This window comes from Pinus tabuliformis, chromosome Q, assembly GCF_031772625.1.
Source record: "Pinus tabuliformis cultivar Carrire ecotype Pingquan chromosome Q, CPIR1, whole genome shotgun sequence".
In the NCBI taxonomy this organism is placed as follows: Eukaryota; Viridiplantae; Streptophyta; class Pinopsida; order Pinales; family Pinaceae; genus Pinus; species Pinus tabuliformis.
The window spans coordinates 1,235,480,478-1,235,506,622 of record NC_142296.1 but is presented as its reverse complement, the minus strand read 5'-3'; the positions used below and the strand labels follow the sequence as shown (position 1 = coordinate 1,235,506,622).

Here is a 26,145-nt window from a genome sequence, read left to right as displayed (position 1 = left end):
GATCCTCAATTATGCATGCACCACATTTATACAGAGAAGGATACCAAGCCCTTTCAAGAACCTCAACGGAGGTTAAACCCTCATCTTAAAGATATTGTTAAAGCTTAACTACAAAAATTGCTAGATGTAAACTTTATCTACCCAATATCTAATAGCAAATGGGTCTCTCCATTAGTAGTGGTGCCGAAAAAAAATGGAAAGTGGCATATATGTGTTGACTATAGAGAGCTTAATAAAGCAACTCAAAAAGACCATTTTCCTCTTCCGTTCATTGACCAGGTCTTGGACACATTGGCAGGCAAAAAATTATTTTCTTTCCTAGATGGCTTCAGCGGATACAATCAAATTCAAATTGCCCCTGAAGATCAGGATAATACTACCTATACCTACCCTTGGGGAACATTCACTTACAGGGTCCTACCTTCTGGTATGTGCAATGCACCTACCACATTTTAGAGGGTCATATTAAGCATTTTTTCAAATCTAATAAATGAAGGGCTCGAGGTGTAGATGGATGACTTTACACCTTACGGAGATGACTTCAAGTCAGCATTATAAACATTAGAGAAAGTGTTGCAAAGATGCATTGCCACCAGACTCTGTTTAAGCAATGAAAAATGCCACATGATGATGACCGAGGGCCTCATCCTGGGTCACTATATCTCAGCTGCTGGAATCCAGGTAGATCCAACAAAAATTCAGATAATTCTTTTAATACCTACCCCTTCCACACAAACAGAGGTACGCAGTTTTTTGGGATTTTCTGGTTATTATAGAAGGTTTATAAAGAATTTTTCTCAGATTGTTGCACCGTTATATGCACTAATAGGAAATATTGATTTCATTTGGACAGATAAATGTGACAGTGCTTTTGAAGACTTAAAATGGCTTGTATCAACAGCCCCAGTATTAAGGGGCCCAAACTGGGATTTGCCATTCTAGATTTCATCCGACGCTTCAGACACAGCCATAGGAGCAGTTCTCGGCCAGGAAGAAGATAAAAAGCCATATGCAATATACTATATTAGCAAAAATCTATCTCCTGCTGAATTAAATTATACTGTTACTGAAAAATAATTTTTGGCTGTAATCTATGCTATCAATAAATTCAGACATTATATAACAAGATACCCTGTGGTTTTATACATTGATCACTCTGCTATTAAATATCTAGCCAATAAACCAGTTACAAATGGAAGAGTGACAAGATGGTTGATTCTTTTGCAGGAATTCGATATAACAATTAAAGATCGACCAGGAAAAGAAAATCCAGTAGCAGACTTCCTTTCACGAATGCCAAAGACAGATGACTCGACAACAGTAGAAGACCAGTTTCCAGATGAACATTTATTTGCTGTAACAGTGAAAACACCGTGGTACGTGGATGTCGCAAATTATTTGGCAGTGGGAAAATTACCCAAGCACCTGACACCTAATGAAAGAAAACAAATAGTACAATGCAGCACACGATTCTCTTGGATCGGGGGCTATTTATTTCATACAGGAGCTAATATGCACATTAGAAGATGCGTTAGGGAAGATGAAGTTTTTGACATTCTGAAAGCATGCCATGATGGGCTGTGCGGCGAACATTTTGCAGATCGCAGAACTGGTCACAAAGTTTTACAGATGGGCTATTATTGGCCCACCATTTTTAAAGATGCCAAGAAGTTTGTCCAAGCATGTGACAGTTGCCAGAGAATGGGACGCCCCGGGCAGTCGGATGAGATGCCCTTGCACCCACAGATAGTCATTGAACCTTTTGAGCGATGGGTGTTAGACTTCATCGGACCAATAAACCCATCCTCTAATCAAAAGACATATATATTAGTTGCAACAGAGTATGTGACTAAATGGGTGGAGGCAGAGGCACTACCCAGGGCAATAGAGGATTCGGTAATCCACTTTCTTTTCCAACTATTCATGCGATATGGCTTGCCTAGAGAGGTAATTACGGATGGAGGGCCACAATTCATAGGCCATAAGTTCACTACAACATTAAGGAATTATCATATCATGCACAAGATCACGACTCCATACCACCCACAGGCAAATGGCCAGGTAGAAAGCACAAATAAAGTGATCGAGGCAATACTCACAAAGACAGTTGCATCACATAGACGTGACTGGGCTACCCAATTGCCAAAAGCCCTATGGGCATATCTTACGACAAGGAGAAATACCATGATATATTCCCCATACCAATTAATGTTTGGCAAAGAACCTATCTTCCCAATTGAATTTGAAATCCAGACATTGAGGATAGCTCAGGAGGTAGGCTTGGACTTAAATGAGGCACAGATTAATAGGCTACATCAAATCAATGAATTGGATGAAATCCGGCTATCAGCTCTTCAGCACACTGCACTGATCCAACAGCGAAGAGCGAAATGGCATGATGCCCTTATTAAAAAGAAAGTCTTCCACGAAGGAGATTGGGCATTCCTGTATGATTCTAGGTTCCAGGATTTCACCGAAAACTCTAGACCAAATGGTTAGGACCTTATGAGATACAAAAGGTGCATGATAATGGCACCATCACATTAGCCACCATCGATGGATCTGGCTATTCTTTTAAATCAAATGGACATCGAGTACGACTTTATCACAAACCGCTTACCAGGGAGTCCTTTTTCCAACAGTTACGGGAAGATTCCACCATACAGATTCTCGCTGAGGAGGACAAGCCATCCTTAGCATTGACCCAGTGAATAATTCATTTGTTTTGGAATTTTGTACATAAATTTTTCTTTCTATTTTGACTGAATTTGCTTGTATAAACTGTAAATAAACTCTTTTTTTCCTTTGTTGTTCCCTCCAAAGAACAGTTGTTGTTCCCTCTAAGGAATAGTAATTTTGTGTACAGATTTTTGTGTTGTTCCCTTAAAGGAACGGTTGTTGTTCCCTCTAAGGAACAGTTGCCATTCCATTTAAGGAATAGCAATCTCCTGTATATTTTATTTTCGTACTGTTCCCTTTAAGGAACAGTTGTTGTTCCCTCTAAGGAACGGTGTCGTTCCCTTTAAGGAACAGCAGTTCTGTGTGTACATGATTCTGTTGTTCCATTTAAGGAACCACTGTTGTTCCCTCTAAGGAACAGTTGTCGTTCCATTTAAGGAACAACAGTTCTATGTTTACTTGTTTTTGTTGTTCCATTTAAGGAACAGTTGATGTTCCCTCTAAGGAATAGCTGTCGTTCCATCTAAGGAACAACAGTGCCCTGTATATTCGATTTTCGTGTTGTTCCATTTAAGGAACTGTTGTTGTTCCCTGTAAGGAACAATTGTCGTTCCCTCTGAGGAACAACAGTTTTGTGTGCGTTTGTGTTTTGTTGTTCCATTTAAGGAACAGTTGATGTTCCCTCTAAGGAACATTTGTCATTCCCTCTAAGGAATAGCATTTTTTGTGTGCGTTTGTTTTTTTGTTGTTCCCTTTAAGGAACAACAGCTATTCCCTCTAAGGAAAAATAGTTTCGCATGCATTTCCTTTTTGTTGTTCCCTTTAAGGAAAAATTGTTGTTCCCTCTAAGGAACAATTGTTGTTCCCTCTAAGGAACAACAGTCGTTCCCTCTAAGGAACAGTAGTTCCGTGTGTATTTGCTTTTTGTTGTTCCCTTTAAGGAACAATTGTTGTTCCCTCTAAGGAACAGCAGTCGTTCCCTCTAAGGAACAGCAGTTCAGTGTGTATTTGCTTTTTTCTGTTCCCTTTAAGGAACAGTTGTTGTTCCCTCTAAGGAACAGCTATTGTTCCCTCTAAGGAATAGTTGATGTTCCCTCTAAGGAACAGCCGTTTCATTTGCATCTATTTTTCCGCTGTTCCATCTAAGGAACAATTGTTGTTCCCTTTAAGGAACAGCAATTTCATGTCCAATTATTTTTCTTTCTTTTCGTTGTTCCTTATAAGGAACAGTTGTTGTTCCTTCTAAGGAACAACTGTTGTTCTCTCTAAGGAACAACAGTTTCAGTGTGCAGTTTTGTTTCTTTTTGTTGTTCCTCCTAAGGAAAAGCACCTTTTTGTGTGTTTTTTCTTAATGTTCCCTACAAGGAACAACCCTTTTTGTGAAAGATTTTCTTTAGAAAATAAACACCTTATGAATATTATTTCACTCTCTATGATCCTCTATAGGGCAAGAATACAAACATATATATAAGGATACAAATTTGAAGGTTACAAGAACAAGCAAATTGAATATTATCATCTTTAATGAGATTGCTTTGTATTGATTAAAAAAGGGAAGGACACAACCATCTATATCACTTTGTTGTCCCTATCTTCACTATAAATCCAATTGATTGATTATTTGTACCATGTTGGTTTTTCCCTAACCCCTATAATTCTCTTTGCTCATTATCATCGAATAAATGTAAGGGCATATTTTTTTCTATTGGTATGTCCAGACTTCTTCCACCATCCCTACTCTTAAGGAGTGTTGAGCCACCCTCTATATATAAATAGAAAGTGCTATCTAAAATATATGTGTGTGTGTGTGTGTGTGTGTGTGTGTTTACTAACAATTTTATGATTTGTCAGATGGAGGATGGGGGGTCTCATCATGAGCCAGCCTACCATGATCATAAGGAAGCAGCGAAGTGGCATTCCCACTATGGCCACCACACCAGGGATATGATCCAATGGATCCAACAGAAAAATAAAGTCCTTGGACTAGGAGGTCTCATCACAAGCCGACCTGCCAACACTATGGCCTCCATTCTGACATCAGAAGGCACTTTCCTAATTATACATAAAAGATCATGGTTCCAAAGGGTGAAAAAGAAACTTTGTCAAGGTTATAAACACCTGTGGGCAACAGAAGCTCTGCTAATGGTATTGGAGTCATATTTTCAACATCAATAGTGATTATAACTCCCTTTTCTTATTATTTATCTTTATTATAAGGACATTATGTTCTTAATTCATTTTTGAACCTTTATGCATGAGATATCTTTTAAGAAGTCAATCATAGTGGTTTAAGTGAAATAATGACCGCAAAGCATCTTTTCCACGTTAGATTTCCTTTCTCCCTTTTTGAATCACTCCACGGCATCTCCACATTTATTCATAATTTTCGTTTTATGCATCGATTTCAGTACCCCGATATTTTTTGTGATCCTATCATAAATATGTATACCTTGCCATTTTTACCACTTCTGTACGTCACCGCCAAGTACGTCATTCCTTCATTTAACCAGTCAAAGGCGACCTATCATTTTAAGGGGGGTGAGGGTGACTCCCAAAGCACTCATGCATGCATGTCAGTCCCTTATTTGGTTATACCGGACTATATGACATTCCATAATAGCAAGTCTTTAACGGTATCTATGCTGAAAAGTTTCATCTGATATTAACAACTTGTTGTTCCATTGCTGGCTCTGTCTATTGCTCTGTTACTTGTGTTAAGCTAACAGTGTGCAGAATTCAGGCAAAATGGGAGGAAGAGCAATGCGCAGGGAGCAGTTGATACTATCTGTTTCCGATGCTGCCAGAGAAATTCTAGTCCGAGCTGGATGGGTTGCATATTTCATACAAATGCAGCAACCAAATGAAGCCATTGCTATCGAATTCTTATATAATTTACAGAATGAGCATTCTACGATAAGAGGAAGGCAAATTATAGTGACAGACGTAGTAATAGCTGAAGTGTCTGGATTACCAGCAGTCGGACCCATATGGACTCATAAAAAATTGAGGTTGCAGGACGCTATTGCAGTCTTTCGGGATGAGGGACAGGACCTGATTGTCAAAGGCAAAGGAGTTCAACCTTCATCCCTTGGAGAACCATGGACAGAACTAGCCAGAATTGTTCAGAGCTATATCACATGCAACAGAAGAAAATATGTGGTAAGACCACGTCACCTTAAATTATTAGCAGTTCTGAAACAGAAATGTTCTTTAAACTTGCCTACGTGTTTGAATTTCTTATTGCATGACACTGCTCTAAGCATAAAAAAATCTCGGCATATAGAGATTGTTCGTGAGCCATCATTTCTTAATTAGACTGATAATAAGCTACAACCTTGCCCAGCAGCAAACTAGTTGGGAAGAATTAGTATTTACCATAGAATGGGTGTAGCTTTACCTGCTCCAAAAAGGAAAAGGACTACCAGCACAGCAAACATTCCACAAAAACGTAGACACTCTATCAGATTAGAAACAAGCTTGGGAATAGCTGAAAATCCCCAGGGTAGCAGCGGCCAACCCATAGAACTATCTAGTACAGAAAATGAGCAACATTTACAGCTGGAAGGTCAGGATGACCCCGAGTCAGAACTTGAGGAGAAAACAGAGCACTCTAGTGATGAGGAGAGGAATGAAATAGAACTCCCTTTAACACCCAACACAAGTCCCCCACGAGACTTATTTGATATTCAATTGGCCCAGATTTTGGCCAATATGAATGAATTTATACAGCCCGAAATCCCGCTCAACTTTAATGTTGAGGCAACACAATCGGAAGAAAACTCTGCCCACAATAAGAGCATATCAGAAAATGTAATTGGTGAAGAAGAAATAGGGGCAGAAGTCACTCAGGAAGAGGCAGACCAAACTAGTAATACACCCCCAGGAGAACCCAGTTGGGTTGGTTTAAATACACAGGATGTGGGACAGACAGGGGAAATAGGAACAAGTCAGGGTAAGGACACAACTCTTGTAGAACAAAACCCAGATGAGCAACCGAGCTCGCTAAGAGCAGAAATGATTAGTGGAACAGTTGTTCCTTCCAAAAAGAAGAAAAACAAAATTAAAAGGCTCTGAAAGGAACAGCAGAGGCTGCAGAAATTAGTAAAAAGACTCAGGCAAAAGATAAGGACATTAACAAGGGGGAAAGTTTCAGGCAGAACCCCAGAAGCAATAGATGCAACCATTCAAACTGAATTTCATGATACAAAGGTTACTGGGACTCAAACCGAGCCCATATTCACTCAAATTGATAAGGAACAACATGCAACTATTGCAGAAGCAGCTGCCCAAACAGAGTGTACATTTTCGTAACCTAGTTGTTCAAACGGAAGTAGTACCCTCCAAAAATGCGACCACCTAAACAAAAAGGCGGACTGTCCATAATAAAAGTATACATAGTATAAGCATTTAGTCCCATGATAAGAATGCGCAGACAATAAAAATCTACTCTCACAGCAAGAATATGCAAAAAGATATTCAAGCTGAATAAAATATGACAAGTAGTGACCCCAGCATAGCAAATATTCAAGAAAATCTGGCACAGGCTCGGCTTACCATAGAACACCTTGAACTAGAAACAATCCCACAACAGAATACCAGGAATTACAAAAGCAGTTTCGGGATACGAACATCTCAGAAAGTGAGGCATTTGATATATGCAAAAAGGCAGAGGAGAGGACTGAGAAAATTAAGCTCAGATTGGAAAAGGCCAGGAGTCAAATGGATACTATTTGCTCTTTATATACTGATATATTGGCATGCAGATCTCCTGCTAATAACTATGCCCCATTTTTTATGGAAAGACACTTACAATTAAAGATCAAAGTTGTCAAGGCTGGAAAACCGATAGAGTTGAAAACAATTGATGATTTTATAAACTATTGTAAGCATCATGGGATAAAAGTACAGAGGCTGCTGTGTGAATTTTATTTACACAATTTTATATTAGAAGAAGAAATTGAAAAGAACCCCAGTCCTTTTATAGGAGATGTGCAGTTCCAGGCTTTCATTTCATTCACTGTTAATCAATTGAAATGGTTCAAGGCCCATAACACTTTCCAGAGGTAGGAAAATGGACTGGACCTATGGGTCAGAGGTGAAATAAAGCACCCATTACAAATGCTGGCCAGACACAAAAGTCTGATGAAAAGAGAAGGAGTAATCCAAATCCTGGGGCCCATTCACAAAGAGATTGTTTATAAGGGAGTAGAATACTTCCTTTCTATTCAAGAAAGCTCCTTGGTTGTAGCCAAGTTGAGGTGGACAGTTTCTAATAGTAATGTACAAAATAGGGAGCCATTCAATTATAAAAACTTTAAGCTTGCTGCAGAACGCTTTGTTACTTACAGCAACCTCATCTTAAGGGAAGGACCTTATTGGTTGGGTTGTAGGTTTTGTAGCCCTATTGTTTGGTACCCTGTCGAAGGTTATAAAGCTATATATGAACTACCTGAAGGGCAGACAGGGCCTATCCTTGAGCTCTTGGCCAAAAATCATGGTTTCAGACCACTTTATGACATTCCTTCTCCAGCTTATTCCTTGACTGCTCTACACACGAACTACATGGTTTTCATGAGGACATGAAAAAGGGTAAGCAGGGGAGTATGTTGAGTGATGGAGAAGGTATGCATATGTTATTTATTTCATCATTATTTTCCTTTAGTTTTATCCCTTTTATATCCTAAAATGTTAATAAATCAAAGGATTATGGTAAGAATGAGGAAATTATTTGTAATTACAATTTGGCTGATCGTTATCCTTCTTTATGCAGGAAAAATACAAAAGGGACAATTGTTGTTCCCTAACCAAGGAACAACGAAATAGTAGCAAGCCAAGGAGGGAGCGCGGCAGTTACAGATAAAGACAAAACAAATCACAGGGATCAGCGCAAGGAGGAAAAATGACTGAAGTTGGAAAATTGCACGAATCCCTCAGGATCTCTTGATCCTGAGGGATCACTTTTACTAGGAGATCCTGAGGGATCACTTTTACTAGTTATCTTTTTACCTCTTTCCCATTATAAAAAGCAACAATTGTAAGCAAGACGGGAGGAGAATTACTATTGAGAAATTGTAACTTTTATCACTGACTCTTGTTGTTGAGCAGAGCACGAACTTACTGTAACGCTTATGCAATGATTAATATATAAAACAGTTGTTGTTCCTTCGCATCTCCTAAAGTAATCCGGCGGTGTTCACTAGCGGCTAAGGGCCCGGCCCTGGTGGATTCACTTGTTGTTCCTATATCATGCATTTATGATTCTTGTAGTGTGATGGTTTGATTGAATCTTTACTTTCTACAATTGTATCGTTTTGCTATTTCCTATTTTCCAATCTCAACGGAGTTGTTTTGTTTATATATTTGGCAGTAATATAATTGATTTAGTTTATTATTATTTCAGATCTAGATATTTAGTTAAGCATTCTATTTTGAGATCATCTACTGTAAAGAGCATTGAATACTGTTGTCGAAGCTCTTAGATTGAGATCATCTGCTGCTTATATTAAGTATTGTGTTTGATTGAGAATAAATCAGTTAAAAGAGGAATGAGTTATTATTACGGTATTCTCGACTAATGATTGTTGTTACTTTGATGAATGTTTGAGTTAGTTTCATTAGAGGATTGAGTTTTATTTTAATCGCAATTAGAATTTACTTGTTGCATCCATTTCCTTTTGTATTTGAAAGAACTATGCTGCAATTTAGAAGCATTACTCTCTGAGTTAAATAGCCGTCACACACTGTGTACACTCTTGAAATAGAAATACTTGTCCAGATTGATAACTAATGTGAAGATAATTAGGAGTTAAAAAGGCACCTTTTATCACTCAACATTTTGGTGTCGTTGCCGGGGAGAGTGTAGCCATTTCTGAGGAGTAGTGTACATCTGATGATTGTTATTGAAGAAGAATTGGGTTTTGAAAACAGAAGGTAAGAACCTACGTAACGAGCAAATAAAGTGCTTGCTCCCCCGCCCACTTTTAAGTGCAATTACAAAAATCTGAAATAGGTATTTGCTGCTTGTCTGTTGGGAGAGAATTGGGTATTAAAAATGAAAGGTAAGAACCTGCGTATGGAGCACATAAAATGCCTGCTCCCCCGCCCGATTTCCAACAGAATTGTTAAGAACTTACAATAGAGGTAAATATGTAGGAAAAATACAAAAAGGGACAATGGAGCAGTTACAGATAAAGACAAAACAAATCACAAGGATCGGCGCAAGGAGGAAAAATGACTGAAGTTGGAAAATTGCGTGAATCCCTCAAGATCTCTTGATCCTGAGGGATCGCTTTTACTAGTTATCTTTTTACCTCTTTCCCGTTATAAAAAGAAACAATTGTAAGCAGGACGGGAGGATAATTACTGTTGAGAAACTGTAACTTGTATTAGTGACTCTCACTTTTGATCAGAGAACGAACTTACTGTAATGCTTATGCAATGATTAATATATAAAATAGTTGTTGTTCCTTCACATCTCCTGAAGTAATCCGGCGGTGCTCACTAGTAGCTAAGGGCCCGGCCCTGGTGGATTCACTTGTTGTTCCTGTATCATGCATTTATGATTCTCGCAGTGTGATGGTTTCCACGTCATGAGTTATTATCACAATAATAATAACTCATTCCTCTTTTAACTGATTTATTCTCAATCAAAAACAATTCTTAATATAAGCAGCAGATGATCTCAATCTGAGAGCTTTGATAGCAGTAGTTAATGCTCTTTACAGTAGATGATCTCAAAACAGAATGCTTAACTAAATAACTAGATCTGAAATAACAATAAACTGAATCAATTATATTACTACAAAATATATAAACAAAACAACTCCATTGAGATTGGAAAATAGGAAATAGCAAAACGATACAATTGCAAAAAGTAAAGATTCAATCAAACCATCACACTTCGAGAATCATAAATGCATGATACAGGAACAGCAAGTGAATCCACCAGGGTCGAGCCCTTAGCCACTAGTGAACACCGCCAGATTACTTCAGGATATGCGAAGGAACAACAACTGTTTTATATATTAATCATTGCATAAGCGTTACAGTAAGTTCGTGCTCTGCTCAACAACGAGAGTTAGTGATACAAGTTACAATTTCTCAACAGTGATTCTCCTCCCGTCCTACTTACAATTGTTGCTTTTTATAACAGGAAAGAGGTAAAAAGATAACTAGTAAAAGTGATCCCTCGGGATCAAGAGATCCTTAGGGATTCGTGCAATTTTCCAACTTCAGTCATTTTTCCTCCTTGCGCTGATCCCTGTGATTTGTTTTGTCTTTATCTGTATCTGTCACGCTCCCTCCTTGACTTGTTGTTGTTTCGTTGTTCCTTGGTTAGGGAACAACAGTTGTCCCTTTTTGTATTTTTCCTGCATAAAGAAGAATAACGATCAGCCAAATTGTAATTACAGATAATTTCCTCATTCTTAACATAATCCTTTGATTTATTAACATTTTAGGATATAAAAGGGATATAACTAAAGGAAAAGAATGATGAAATAAATAACATATGCATACCTTCTCCTTCTCCTTCCACGTCAGATGTCCTTTCTTCCTTTTCAAATCACTCCATGACATCTCCACATTTATTCATAATTTTCGTTTTATGCATCGATTTCAATACCCCGATATTTTTTGTGATCCTATCATAAATATGTATACCTTGCCATTTTTACCACTTATGTACGTCGTCGCCAAGCACGTCATTCCTTCATTTAACCAGTCGAAGGCAACCTATCATTTTAAGGGGGTCAAGGGTGACTCCCAAAGTACTCATGCATGTGTGTCAGTCCCTTATTTGGTTATACCAGACTATATGAAATTCCATAATAGCAAGTCTTTAACGATATCTATGCTGAAAAGTTTCATCCGATATTAACAACTTGCTATTCCGTTGTTGGCTCTGTCTACTATTGTGTTACTTGTGTTAAGCTAATAGTGTGAAAAATTCAGGCAAATGGGAGGAAGAACAGTGCGCAGGGAGCCGTTGATACTAGCTGTTTCTGATGCCGCCAGAGAAATTCTAGTCTGAACCGGATGGGTTGCATATTTCACACGAATGTAGCAACCAAATGAAGCCATTGCTATCGAATTCTTACAGAATTTACAGAATGAACATTCTATGATAAGAGGAAGGCAAATTATAGTGATAGACACAGTAATAACTGAAGTGTCCCGATTACCAGCAGTCGAACCCATATGGAGTCATAAAAAATTGAGGTTACAGGACGTTATTGCAATCTTTCAGGATAAGAGACAGGACCTAATTGTCAAAGTCAAAGGAGTTCAACCTTCATCCCTTGGAGAACCATGGACAGAACTAGCCAGAATCGTTCAGAGCTATATCACATGCAACGGAAGAAAAGATGTGGTAAGACCACGTCACCTTAAATTATTAGCAGTTCTGAAACAGAAATGTTCTGTAAACTTGCCTGCATATTTGAATTTCTTATTGCATGACACTGCTCGAAGCATAAAAAAATCCCGGCATATAGAGACTGTCGTGAGCCATCATTGCTTAATTAGACTGATAGTAAGCTACAACCTTGCCCAGCAACAAACTAGTTGGGAAAAAATAGTATTTACTATAGAAGGGGGGTTAGCTTTAGCTACTCCAAAAAGGAAAAGGACTACCAGCACAGAAAACGTTCCACAAAAACATAGACACTCTGCCAGATTAGAGACAAGCTTGGGAACAACTGAAAATCCCCAAGGTAGCAGCAGCCAACCCATAGAACTATCTAGTCCAGAAAATGAGCAAAATTTACAGCTGGAAGGTCGGGATGACCGGGAGTAAGAACTTGAGGAGGAAACAGAGCACTCTAGTGATGAGGAGAGGAATGAAACAAAACTCCCCTTAACACCCAACACAAGTCCCCCACAAGACTTATTTGATATTCAATTGGCCCAGATTTTGGCCAATATGAATGGATTTATACAGCCTAAAATCCCGCTCAACTTTAATGTTGAGGCAACACAATCGGAAGAAATCTCTATCCACAATAAGAGAATATCATAAAATGTAATCGGTGAAGAAGAAACAGGGGCAGAAGTCACTCAGGAAGAGGCGGACTAAACTAGTAATACACCCCCAGGGGAACCTAGTTGGGTCGGTTTAAATACACAGGATGTGGGACAGACAGGGGAAATAGGAACAAGTCAGGGTAAGGGCACAACTCTTATAGAACAAAACCTAGATGAGCAACCGAGCTCACTAAGAGTAGAAATGATTAGTGGAATAGTTGTTCCTTCCAAAAAGAAGAAAAACAAAATTAAAAGGCTTCGAAAGGAACAACAAAGGCTGCAAAAATTAGTAAAAAGACTCAGGAAAAAGATAAGGACATTAAAAACTTAGAAAAAGAATGAATCACTAGCTGGCACTCTGATGAGCATGCTTGGAAGGGAGGACAATGGAGCGCATGCGTTAATATTCCGCAAGTGTTTTGGATGACGTTCAGGGTACTGCTTGACACTGTAGATTACCCCTTGACCTGGTTTAGTTAATCCCTAACGACATCTAGCTGCTCCCATGATCATCTATGGTTCCCACCTTACTATATCTCCTGTCAACCTATCGGGGGTATAAGGGTTTACCTGTTGTTTGTATTTACCTTTCTATTTTCTACCCTGCTCGACTGTTACTCTTGTCATTATCTCAGGCCGTCCGTTACCGTTTTGTGACCTCTGTTGCCAACATTTTTTAGGCTTCCTCCATTTCTAGGTGCAACTGTCAACATGGATGACCTCGATGTCGTTGATTATTCAGAAGATCCGTTGGAAGCGGTCTCCATCTGGCAGTCCACGTACTCCGCATCTGTAGGTATGTTTAGCTCTAGCTTCTCTGGCAATTTTGAGACATTTTCTTATGCTGAACCGTCGCAGCCTCACGCTGTTGTTCTCCCAGATGAGCCACCCACTTGGCCGTCACTCTCTACACCTCTGTCTTCCCCGGCTACCCTTGGTTTCGTCTCGACCTGTATAAACCCTAACCCTAGTTTGGACCCTCCCGTTTCTGGGGTGTCGTCCTGACAGGTTGACCCACAAGCTGCATCCACCGATATTGAACCCTCGACTGCCGGCCATTTTCACCAGCCACCTCCGCTCCACTCTCAGGAAGTTTCACCTCCGTTCCGCCGCTCACTGGATCCATACCTTCCGCCGCTGGGAACCCTAACCCTACCTCGACTAACCCTAACCCTACCCCTGTTTCCTCGGGCCCTAATTTGGAAAGGGTTTCGGTTCAGTCTCATCATTCAGGGTCCAAGAAGAAATATAAGTGCCACAAGTCCAAGGCAGACGACATTATCCTCAGGCTGGAAGAAGACATTCAGTGGGGAGAAACTATGGATTTTGCAGACAGGGTTCTGGTGGGATGCATCAGAGGCAGGAGTTACACGGCTGCTCGACTGAAGAACTAGGCATCTGAGGTTTGGGGACACCATCTGGTGGACATCCCATTTGTTCAGACTTTCGTGAGGGGATGGTTTGCACTGAGATTTGCTCGAGCCGACCATACCAATTGGGTTTTGTCTTCCTATTGGCATTTTGAACACGCCCCTGTTCTTTTGAAATGATGGATGCCTCTATTCGACCCGGAGACTGAGCAAATTGGCATTGGACCGGTATGGATTCGACTCCCAGGTCTACCTCTGCAATATTGGTCTGAGGATATTTTCAGGCGGATTGGTAACTCCATTGGCACCTATATGGAATATGACAAATCCTACCAGACCACTGGCATGATGGCATATGCCAGAATTCTCATCAATCTGGATACTAGGGGAGGCCTACAGGAGCATATCACTATACAGTGGAGGAATACATCCCGTAAACAGATGATTGACTATGAGGGCATACCATATCGATGTAGGAGATGCCACAAGGTTGGTCATTTATTTAAATATTGCCCTCTCAATCGCAAGAACAAGATTACAGCACAAGACATGGAAGCGGAATTGCCCAGAGACATTCCTAGTCAGCCTGAAAAGGAAGACAATTTGGAGAAGAACAATATGGCTACAGAAGACACTCAAGGGGCAACTATTGATTCGGGCATTGACAAGGGGACCGAAGCTACAAATCCTCCATCCCCTCCTCCACCAACGAGCACCAGTCTGACCAAGGAGGACATCACTCCACTGGGGAGCGCAACTTGGGGGTAGATTTCCTATCCAAAGAGGCAGTGCTTAGATAGAGTGATGACTAGTTGATTCAGGAAGAGATCGATGGGACTTTCTACCAGCATTACCACAGACCTTTCATTGATCTCCGAGAACATGGGCTATAGGCCCATTTATTTTTGCATAAACACTTGTATATATTATGCTATTTATATTTTACTGCACTTGAACTACTGTTTAAGACGTATGGTACCAATTTTGATGTTTTTAATTCTCTCTCTGAGAAGAGACAGAAACAAATTTTGATACAGTTTCTCTATTCAGAGAACAGGCACAAGAATCAGATGAACTGATATCAAGGCTCCCTGCGTGGAGAATACATATCTGGATCTTTTTTGTTCTTTTGAACTCGATAGGCAACTTGCCTCCACATGCATATGCTCAAGCATCTACAAAATGTAATTTCTTATATATTAATAGAAATTACAACTTTTTTCCAAGGGAAACAAAAAAAAATAAGGACATTAACAAGGGGAGAAATTTTAGGCAGAACCCCAGAAGCAATAGATGCAACCATTCAAACTGAATTTCATGATACAAAGGTTACTGCGACTCAAACCGAGCCCATATTCACTTAAATTGATAAGGAACAACGTGCAACTATTGCAGAAGCAGCTACCCAAACAGAGAGTATACATTTTCGTAACCTAGTTTTTCAAACGGAAGTAGCACCCTCCGATAATGCGGCCACCCAGACATGAAGACGAACTGTCCATAATAAAAGTATACATACTATAAGCATTCAGTCCCATGATAAGAACACGCAGACAATAAAAATCCACTCTCACAGCAAGAATACGCAAACAGATATTCAAGCTGAAGAAAATATGACAAGCAGTGACCCTAGCATAGCAAATCTTCAAGAAAATATAGCACAGGCTCGGCTTACCATAGAACACCTTGAACTAGAAACATTCCCACAGCAGAAATACCAGGAATTACAAAAGCAGCTTTGGGATATGAACATCTCAGAAAGTGAGGCATTTGATAAATGCAGAAAGGCAGAAGAGAGGACTGAGAAAATAAAGCTCAGATTGGAAAAGGCCAGGAGTCAAATGGATATTATTTGCTCCTTATATACTAACATATTGGCATGCAGATCTCCTGCCAATAACTATGCCCTATTTTTTATGGAAAGATACTTACAATTAAAGATCAAAGCTGTCAAGGCTGGAAAACCGATAGAGTTGAAAACAATTGATGATTTTATAAACTGTTGTAAGCATCATGGTATAAAAGTACGGAGGCTGCTGTGTGAATTTTATTTAGACAGTTTTATATTAGAAGAAAAAATTGAAAATAACCCCAGTCCTTTTATACGAGATGTGCAGTTCCAGGCTTTCATTTCATTCATTGTTAATCAATTGAAATGATTCAAGGCCCATAATACTTTCCAGAGGTAGCAAAATGGACTGGACCTGTGGGTCAGAGGTGAACCCAAGCACCCATTACAAATGCTGACCAAACACAAAATTCTGATGAAAAGGAAGGAGTAATCCAAATCCTGGGGCCCATTCACAAAGAGATTGTCCATAAGGGAGTAGAATACTTCTTTTCTATTCAGGAAAGCTCCTTGGTTGAAGCCAAGTTGAGGTGGACAATTTCTAATAATAATGTACAAAACAGGGAGCCATTCAATTATAAAAACTTTAAGCTTGCTGTAGAACGCTTTGTTACTTACAACAACCTCATCTTAAGGGAGGAACCTTATTGGATGGTCTATAGGTTCCGTAGCCCTATTGTTTGGTACCCTGCCAGAGGTTATAAAGCTATATATGAACTACCTGAAGGGAAGACAGGGCCTATCCTTGAGCTATTGACCAAAAATCATGGTTTCAGACTGCTTTATGACATTCCTTCTCCAGCTTATTCCTTGACTGCTCTGCACACAAACTACATGGTTTTCATGAGGACATGAAAAAGGGTAATCAAGGGAGTATGTTAAGTCATGGAGAAGGTATGCATATGTTATTTATTTCATCATTCTTTTCCTTTAGTTCTATCCCTTTTATATCCTAAAATGTTAATAAATCAAAGGATTATGGTAAGAATGAGGAAATTATCTGTAATTACAATTTGGCTGATAGTTATCCTTCTTTATGCAGGAAAATTACAAAAAGGGACAACTGTTGTTCCCTAACCAAGGAACAGTGAAACAGCAGCAAGCCAAGGAGGGAGCGCGGCAATTACAGATAAAGACAAAACAAATCACAGGGATCAACACAAGGAGGAAAAATTACTGAAGTTGAAAAATTGTGTGAATCCCTCAGGATCTCTTGATCCTGAGGGATCGCTTTTACTAGTTATCTTTTTACCTCTTTCCTGTTATAAAAAGCAACAATATAAGCAGGACGGGAGGAGAATTATTGTTGAGAAATTGTAACTTGTATCAATGACTCTCGTTGTTGAGCAGAGCACGAACTTACTGTAACGCTTATGCAATGATTAATATATAAAACAGTTGTTGTTCCTTCACATCTTTGAAGCAATCCAGCAGTGTTCACTAGCGGCTAAGGGCCCGGCCCTGGTGGATTCACTTGTTGTTCCTATATCATGCATTTATGATTCTCGCAGTGTGATGGTTTGATTGAATCTTTACTTTCTGCAATTGTATCGTTTTGCTATTTCCTATTTTCCAATCTCAATGGAGTTGTTTTGTTTATATATTTGGCAATAATATAATTGATTCAGTTTATTGTTATTTTAGATCTATTTATTTAGTTAAGCATTATGTTTTGAGATCATCTATTGTAAAGAGCATTGACTACTGTTGTCGAAGCTCTCAGATTGAGATCATCTGCTGCTTATATTAAGAATTGTGTTTGATTGAGAATAAATCAGTTAAAAGAGGAATGAGTTATTATTACTGTATTCTCGATCGATGATTGTTGTTACTTTGATGAATGTCTGAGTTAGTTTCATTAGAGGATTACGTTTTTTTTAATTACAATTAGAATTTACTTGTTGCGTCCATTTCCTCTTGTATTTTAAAGAACTATATTGCAATTTAGAAGCATTGCTCTCTGAGTTAAATAGCCGTCACACACTGTGCACACTCTTGAAATAGAAATACTTGCCCAGATTGATAACTAATGTGAAGATAATTAGGAGTTAAAAAGGAACATTTTATCACTCAGCAAAAGTCACCATTAAGGAGGATTCCTCCTCTTCTACTAATGGTAAACTTTACACTCTCATAAATTATATGGAAAGAATGATGGACAGAATGACCACCGTTGATCAACAAGTGGGGCCTTCAATAAAAAATCCAAATTATAGGGACAAATTCAGAAATAAGTAGAAAGAGCAGAAAATTCAAGATCCTCGGGGACAAGTCAGAACTCCATTTCAACAAAACTACACTCAAGGTCAGGAAGAAGATGAAGAATACATTGATGAAGATAATAATTTCTTTGAGAAAGATGAACTACCTACTTTTCTGACTAAGGAAGATCAGTTTTCTCAGGAATCTCTTGTACCAAGTGATTAGCAGCTTGTCCTTGCAAATGATGATTCATGGACAGTGCACACTAAAGAGTACCAACGGGGACATCAAAATGTTCTCAGCCATTTGCAGAAGCAGTACAATTTGAGGAGCAAGAATGTGCATATTGAAAAGGAAAAATGGTCAAAGGGATGCACAAGACAAAGAAGCAGCTTTTGTAAATCAAAACAAAGTAAAGGAGATCGTCATTATAAGTTGGGACAAAAATAATGAAGCTTCCACCAGCAATGTAAGGAAGGACAAGGAGCCTCAAACTGAAAGTTAGAGAAAGGAGTCTCTTTCCAAAGGGTAGCCAGAAAAGAAGGACATCACTGCGAAAGAGGTAGACAAGAAATCCAATCTGTTTAGTTTAGAAAAAGAAATATCAAAGTTGAAAGTTTTGATTCCTCTAACTGAACAAGTTAAGAATGACAAATACAAATCCCAGATTGCTAATATGTTGAAAGTAGATCAGATGTCAGACATGGTAAATGTTGTCGATGATGAGCCTGCAATTTTGTTTGGTCCAGCTATAGAGGGAAGTCCTGAAAATAATGAAGTCCCACCTTTCTATCTTAGTTTGAAACTCCATGAATTTATCCTCCATAATGCTATGTTAGATTTTGGGGCCTCACATAACCTTATGCCAAAAGCCATTACAGACAAACTGGCATTAGATATCACCCAACCATACCATGACCTCTATTCGTTTGATTCGAGAAGAGTAAAATACCTTGGTCTTATCAAAGACTTAGTAGTGTCCCTTGACCAAATTCCAGCCAAAAATGTGTTGATGGTTGTGGTTGTCACTGATATACCTCCACGGTTTGGCATGTTGCTCTCACGGACTTGGGGAGAAAAGTTGAAAGGAATCTTACAACTTGATTTCTCATATGCTACTATTCTAGTATTTGGGCAACTTAGAAAACTATATCGGGAGAAAAAGATGAAATTCATGATTAGGAGCAAAGAGAAACCTAATAATCACCCCATCCATGTTGTACATACCGACCTAGAGTCTTTCATTTTGTATAGTGATATGTGTCCAGTTGATGATGATAGTCAAATTGTAGAAATTTTAGAAGTTTAGGATGTCATAAGTAGTGTACAAGAAGATTTGATTGCAGAAAAACAGAAAAATGACGCAGGCTGTTTGCAACCGGAAAATTCACCCGAAGAGATTGTTGAATCAGTGCCAGAAACATAGATTGTTGAGAGAGTGAGTCATCCTCCAAAAAATCAGATAGATCAGCCTTCCAAATTTTTGTTTCTGGATGAAGAAGATGGTCTCCGGACCATTTTTTTGATGGTGCATTGGGGAAGGAAGGAGTTGGGATTGGCATGTGGATTCATGGTCCCTTGCATCAGTCACGTAAAATTCCTCGCAATGTAAGATTAAGTTCATATAAGATGGATTTTTATTTCTCAAATAATGTGGCAGAGTATGAAGCACTGATTTTTGGCCTTAAAATTCTCAAAAAAGTTGGGAGCAAAGAAAATTTCAATTTATGGCGACTCCGAGTTGGTGATTAAATAGGTAAAAGGGGAGTACCAGGCCAAGCATCCAAGGATGCGAGCTTATCGAAATGTTGTCCTTGACATTCTCAAAACTTTTTTCAGAATATACTTTGTCTTTGATTCCTAGAAGTCAGAATTTTATGGTTGATTCCCTTATTGCTGCAGCAAGTATGATTAATATTCCTATCCACTCAAATAAGAAGTATTCAATTCCTGTTAAGCACCTCCCAGTTGTCTCTAAAAATCTGATATATTGGTAGGTATTTTGGGATGACAAACAGATTAACAATTTTCTACAAATGGAAGATGAATTCCTGAATTCCCATATTGATGATGCATCTGACGAGAATGATCCAAAAATTGAGGCCACTGAAGTTGAAATGTTGTAGCTGAAAGACACTAACATTCCTCAAGGTCTTGTGCCTATAGAAGAGTTATTTGATCATGATGATGTTGCCAAAAAGCCCACCATGATCCCCACAGAAAAAGGTGTTGAAGATATAAACATTGGTACAGCTGACAAACCCAAGATGGTCAAATTGTTGAAGTCTTTATCCCCTGAGGTGAAAAGTAAGTACATTGCATTGATGACTGAATTTTCAGATGCATTTTCTTGGGACTATTCAGATCTTAAAGTGTATGACAATAACATCATCCAACATATTATCCTAGTCAAGCCCGATCAGAAGCCATTCCACCATAAGTTGAGGAGGATTAATCCAAAATTGTTGACGTCCATTAAGAAAGAGGTAAATAGACTTTACAAATATGGTATTATAGTTGCTATTCATTTTTCTGCATGGATGTCAAATCTTGTGTTAGTGAGGGAGAAGACGGGGGAGATTCGTCTTTGTATTGATAACAGGAACTTGAACAAAGTGTCCTTAAAGGACAATTATCCTCTTTCAAAGATGGACCATATTCTGCAGAGGGTAGTTGGGTCTTGCAAGATGTCACTTCTTGATGGATACGCGGACTACAACCAAATTTTGGTGCTTGAAGATGATCAATTGAAAACATATTTTACGACACCATGGGGTACATTTATGTACGCCAAGATGCCATTTTCTTTGAAGAATGCAAGGGTCACTTTTCAGCGAGCAATGGATATTTCTTTCGATAACGAAAAGGAAGTATTTCTGGTTATTTATTTGGATGATCTCATAGTTTTTTCCAAATTTGATGATGAGTGCTTGCATCATCTAAGAAATGATTTTCAGAGATGCTGAAAATTTGGCATTTTGTTGAATCTAAAGAAGAGCTTATTCACCATGGACGAGGGCAAGCTTCTGGGGCACATCATTTCCAAAGATGGTATTCGCAACAACATTGCATGAGTTGAAGCAATCCAGCAATTAGATTTTCCAAGAAACAAAAGAGAGATTCAATCTTTCAATGGCAAAATCAACTTTTTAAGGAGGTTCATCCCCAACCTTGCTAAATGTTTAAGGGAGATGACCAATATGTTGAAGAAAGACAACGAGGTAAGGTGGTTGGAAGATACTAAGAAATCCTTCAATGCAGTTAAATTTTCATTGTCTACTACCCCCACTTTGATCATTCGTGATCATACTTCGGATTTTATTATATTTTCTTTCGCCTCTGAGCATACTTTAGCAGTTGTCCTAATGCAAAAGAGGGACCAGAAGAACAAACAACCTATAGCTTTTTTCAGTCGAACTATAAGAGATGCAGGCCTAAAGTACAAAATTATTGAGAAGCAAGCTTTAGCCTTGGTGAAATCTCTTAAGGACTTTCGAGTTTACATTCTGCATTCACATATTTTAGCTTATGTTCCAACTGTTAGCGCTTGAGATTTCACCCTAGGCTGAGAAAAGTAAATCTTCAAGGCTACATCAAACCATTTCACCTCGTAGCTAGCCCTACGAGGTATGAGAAGGCTCTCTCGGGTCAGATTCGGTAGATCTTTCAATATGATTAGGCTGACCAATTAAGAATAAAGATTTTAGGCTAGTAAATTTATAGGGGGTTGGATTTAATGATTTTTGGGGTTTTTGGTGGCAATTGGAGGGAGTGCAATTCAGGGTGCGGGGATTGGGCTCAGTTTTTGCAGGGGGTTCTTTGGGGCAAGGTAGGAACTTGTGCTGATGCCTTTGGCTTGGATGAGTGATCAGGGAAGAAAGAGAGGAGGTTAAAGAGGGAAAACAAGGACTTTGAATCCTCTTTAAACAGTGGAAAACATAGATATTGAACAGAATTAAAAGCTGAGCATGGCATGCATGAATTCAAACTTTATCACTTCATCTTGTTCAATTAGCAGCAAAGAAAGAGAGATGTAACACATAAGCAAACTTACAGTAACAATTAGAAGACACACCATCAACACAAGAATCCACAATGATGTCTGCAAAACCCTGGCTTTCCTTTCCTTAAATTGCAGAAATAGATGTACAATACACAATAATGTTTCTCCCACAAGAGTCCAACCATGAAAATGAGAAGGAGAGAGCATAATATAGACCATCTAGACCATCTAACTCCTTTCCCCACCTCTAGGGGTCGAGCTCAGCTTCCTAGGAGCAGTTTGAACTAATTCTAAACTAAGAACTAGAAAATAGGCAGCCAAACAACTTGCCTCTATTACTTAGCTAACTCATCCATGCATTAATTTTTCACTTTTTACATCATGGAAGCTTCTAGAAGGGTAAAGAGAGATAAAATCTATCAAAGTGCCATGAAAATATTACATTTATCCATCATCTACAAGTAAAAATGGTCAACCATAGTCAAAACAGTGTTTTTTGACAAAAAAGGTCAATTCTGGCAAAGCTGGCTCGAATGGTCGCGCCCCCTGTTCAAATGGTCGCGCCCCTTTGCAGCTACTTTTGAGTGGGTTCCACTGGTCCAAATCAGGCTCATTGGAAAGCTTGGTCTGTCTACTTTCCATCCCAAGTGGAATTTCTGAATTTGGAGTTGTTTTGCCCCCTCAAAAACCATTTCTCCCAAGGTCACTTTCTGCAACTCAAAAAGTGGGCAGAAAGTCATTTTTTTGATGTATTTTGAGCTTTTGGAGGCTCAAATCTCAAAATCAGGCTTCTCCCAAGTATTGGTAATTTTTCTCTTTGCATGCCCTTTCCAAAAATGCCAAGTTTTCAAAATTCCGAGCAATCCTCCAGAATGGTCTCACCCGGGGTGAGACCATTCCACGGGCAAAACCTGTAAAATTCACAAATGACAAAATTTTCTCCAAATTTCTTGAAATTTGGGCTGGGAGACCCCAATCAAGTACCATGCTCATTCAAAGAAGCTTTGACCAAAATTTGGAGTGGATCGGGCGTTTTCCTTCGTTTTTGTGCTTTGGCCAACCGTCCTTGGAGCACCTTCGTTCTCGCCGGTATTTTTGACATTTTTCTCAAACCATGACACCTATGTAAAAAGTGAAGGAGGTTTTTCTTCCTTGGCATGTTTTGGACAAAAACCTCTCTCAGTTTTGAAAAATTCATCTTTTATTGCTCTAGAACATCATTTGAGTGCCACTTGTCCCGATGTGTGAAACAAGGAATTTTGTCGAAATGGAGCGAAATGAAGGGGATAGGGGGCTTCTAAATTCTTGGGGAAATTTGTGGGAGTGGGGAGGGATGTCAGGAAGCAGGGGAAAGTGTAATCTCAGTGATTGAGAGAGGGGAAGGGGTCGAAAAGGGCAAAACACAGGCCAAACCTAGAAAATTGTCAGGTTGTAGCTAGAAACTAGGGTTTGCGCAAAAATGAGGAATTTGGCGGATCTAAGGGATGGGAAGTGTTTGATAAGGTATGTTAAGGATAGGGGAAGGTGTATGAACATCAGGAAACAAGTTTTGCCGGTAATTTGACCATCCAAGAGAAATTAGCTTTCAAAACCCTAGGAGAGGGAAATGAGCTTGCCTAGGCACAACTGAAGCATGAACATGGTGTAAAATGACCCATTAGACACTGAAATGATAATGACAACCCTCTGAATGATGATAGGCTCAGCTGAATGATGACATAGGCTGACATTTGGGCAAACTTTGAAAAGAGTGAAAGCAAACCCTAGACCTAATACCTAGTGACCAAATTTTGCTTGAAGACTCACTGAAATGACAAAATTTGACCTTGACATTTCAAAATCACTATGTAAGAGCACATTTGATCACTGGAGGAAGGCTGTAAAGACTGACACTAACACCAACAATAGCAGTGAAAGAAGTTCTCATTGAGACAGATCTGGAAGGCAGGCGGGGAAAATGGGTTGCATCAATGATAGAATATGATTTGGAGATAAAACCAACAAAGCTGATCAAGGGACATGGTTTGGCAAAGCTCATGGCCGAATCTAACTTGCATGCATTAGATATCAATCTGATTACTATCGTCTCTGAAGAAGAAGTGGAAGACTCACAGGTACAGGTGTCAGAAATGTTTAGTTCATCTCCTTGGTATGTTGACATTGTCTATGTATTGCAGCATTTAAATCCTCCATCGAAAGTGACAAGAAGTAAGAGTAAATCATTAAAATTGAAAGCTTCAAAATATTGTATTCTTGATGGTGTCTTGTTTTGGAAAGATCTGGGTGGTGTGTTGTTGAATTGTCTTGTCGAAACTGAAGCAAAGGATGTGATGAGTGACTTCCATAAGGGAGATTGTGGTGGCCACCTCTTTTGGAAAACTACAGCCAACAAGATTTTGAGGGCTGGTTTTTATTAGCCGACTCTTGTCATGAAGGCCAGATTTTTCAGGGGAAAAGGAAGTTGCAACCATTGCCATTACATCCCATTTCAGTCGCGGCACCATTCTAGCAATGGGGTCTTGATTTTATTGGTGAGATCCATCCTTCATCATCAACCCAACATAAATGGATCCTAACAGCTACATATTACTTCACGAAATGGATTGAAGTGATCCCCACCAAGTAAGCTACTAATTTTGTTGTCATTCAGTTTATTGAATCTAATATTTTGTTAAGATTTGGTTGCCCGCAGAAGATAATCATCGATAATGTTGCTGCTTTTAAGTCAAAAAAGATGGTGGAATTATGTGAGAAGTACCATATCACATTGGGGCATTCAACCACTTATTACCTACAAGGGAATGGGTTGGCTAAATCTTCCAATAAATCATTGATCAACATAATCAAGAAGGTGTTGGAGGTCAATAAGAAGAACTGGCATAAGAAGCTCATCAATGCTTTATGGGCGGACAGAGTAAGTAACAAGAAATCCATAGGCATGTCGCCTTTTTAGTTGGTGTATGGGGTTGATACTGTCTTTCCTTCATCTCTTGTTGTCCCGGTCATGAAGATTTTGCAGGAAGTGGGAAGCGAGCCGAATGATGTGCAACGAAGAATAAATCAGATGATCCATTTACAAAAAACTAGGGAGGAAGTATTGCAAAACACTTCCAAACTTCAAGAAAGAATAAAGAATATTTATGACCACAACACCAAAGAAGATAATTTCAACATGGGTGACGTAGTTCTTCGATGGGATGCACGGAATAAAGAAAAGGGAAAGCACGGTAAGTTTGAAAATCTATGGAAAGGATCGTATAGAATCTCAGCTTTGAGAGGTAATAATGCTTATCTGCTGGAAGAAATGGATGGACAATGTTATTCAAGAGGAGCAATAAATGGAAGGATTCTCAAGCACTACCTTACTTCAGAACTTTCTGGAAATTTATCGTTATCATTGTATATACCAGCTTACTTTCTTATCACAGTGCAAAGTGGCTATCATGGGAGCTTGAAGCTCGAGGAGAAGGCCATAAGGCTTCTTTGACCAACAGTTGTTTTGAAAGATTCAATTTGCTTTATTTATTGTTTGCGAAAGTCAGTTTGTCAGACAATTTTCAGTTTGAGTTTTGTCTCTGTGTTTTGACTCCATGCCCATAAGGCTACCTAGTCTACAGTGTTCTTGACACCTCCAAGGAGCTTCCATCCCCAGCCGGAGCCAATGTTAGTATCAGTCAGTTTTGCATGTCACCAATGATCAAATGTGCTCTTACAAGGTTTTGTTAAGGGTCTTAAGTAAAATTTTAATCATTTCATTAGGTTTTCAAAAAAAAAAAAAAAATTTGGTCACTGGCTAGTGTGTCTAGGTCTATTGCTTCTCCTTCAAAATTTTCATGTTCCGGTCACTGCCATCACTCAGTTGGATGTGCCATCATTGAAACATCATCACCGTCATCTCAGTCATATCACCATGGTCTTCATTCAACTCAGTGTCACCATTTGTTCATTAGGGTTAGAGTCATCAGAATCTGTCATGTCATTAATAAATCTGGCAAATGAAGGAGTAGTGATAGGGTTTT

At 39.0% G+C, this 26,145-nt stretch overlaps 1 protein-coding gene across 1 annotated transcript; it reads left to right on the top strand.

Annotated features, from left to right (window-relative positions):
* The first annotated feature begins 24,096 nt into the window (after nucleotides 1–24,096).
* Nucleotides 24,097–25,613, top strand: LOC149224280 (uncharacterized). Its single transcript, XM_089388139.1, has 3 exons — nucleotides 24,097–24,240; nucleotides 24,819–25,040; nucleotides 25,146–25,613. The coding sequence occupies exons 1-3, from the start codon at nucleotides 24,097–24,099 to the stop codon at nucleotides 25,611–25,613; spliced, it is 834 nt and encodes a 277-aa protein (XP_089244265.1).
* The last annotated feature ends 532 nt before the right edge of the window (nucleotides 25,614–26,145 follow it).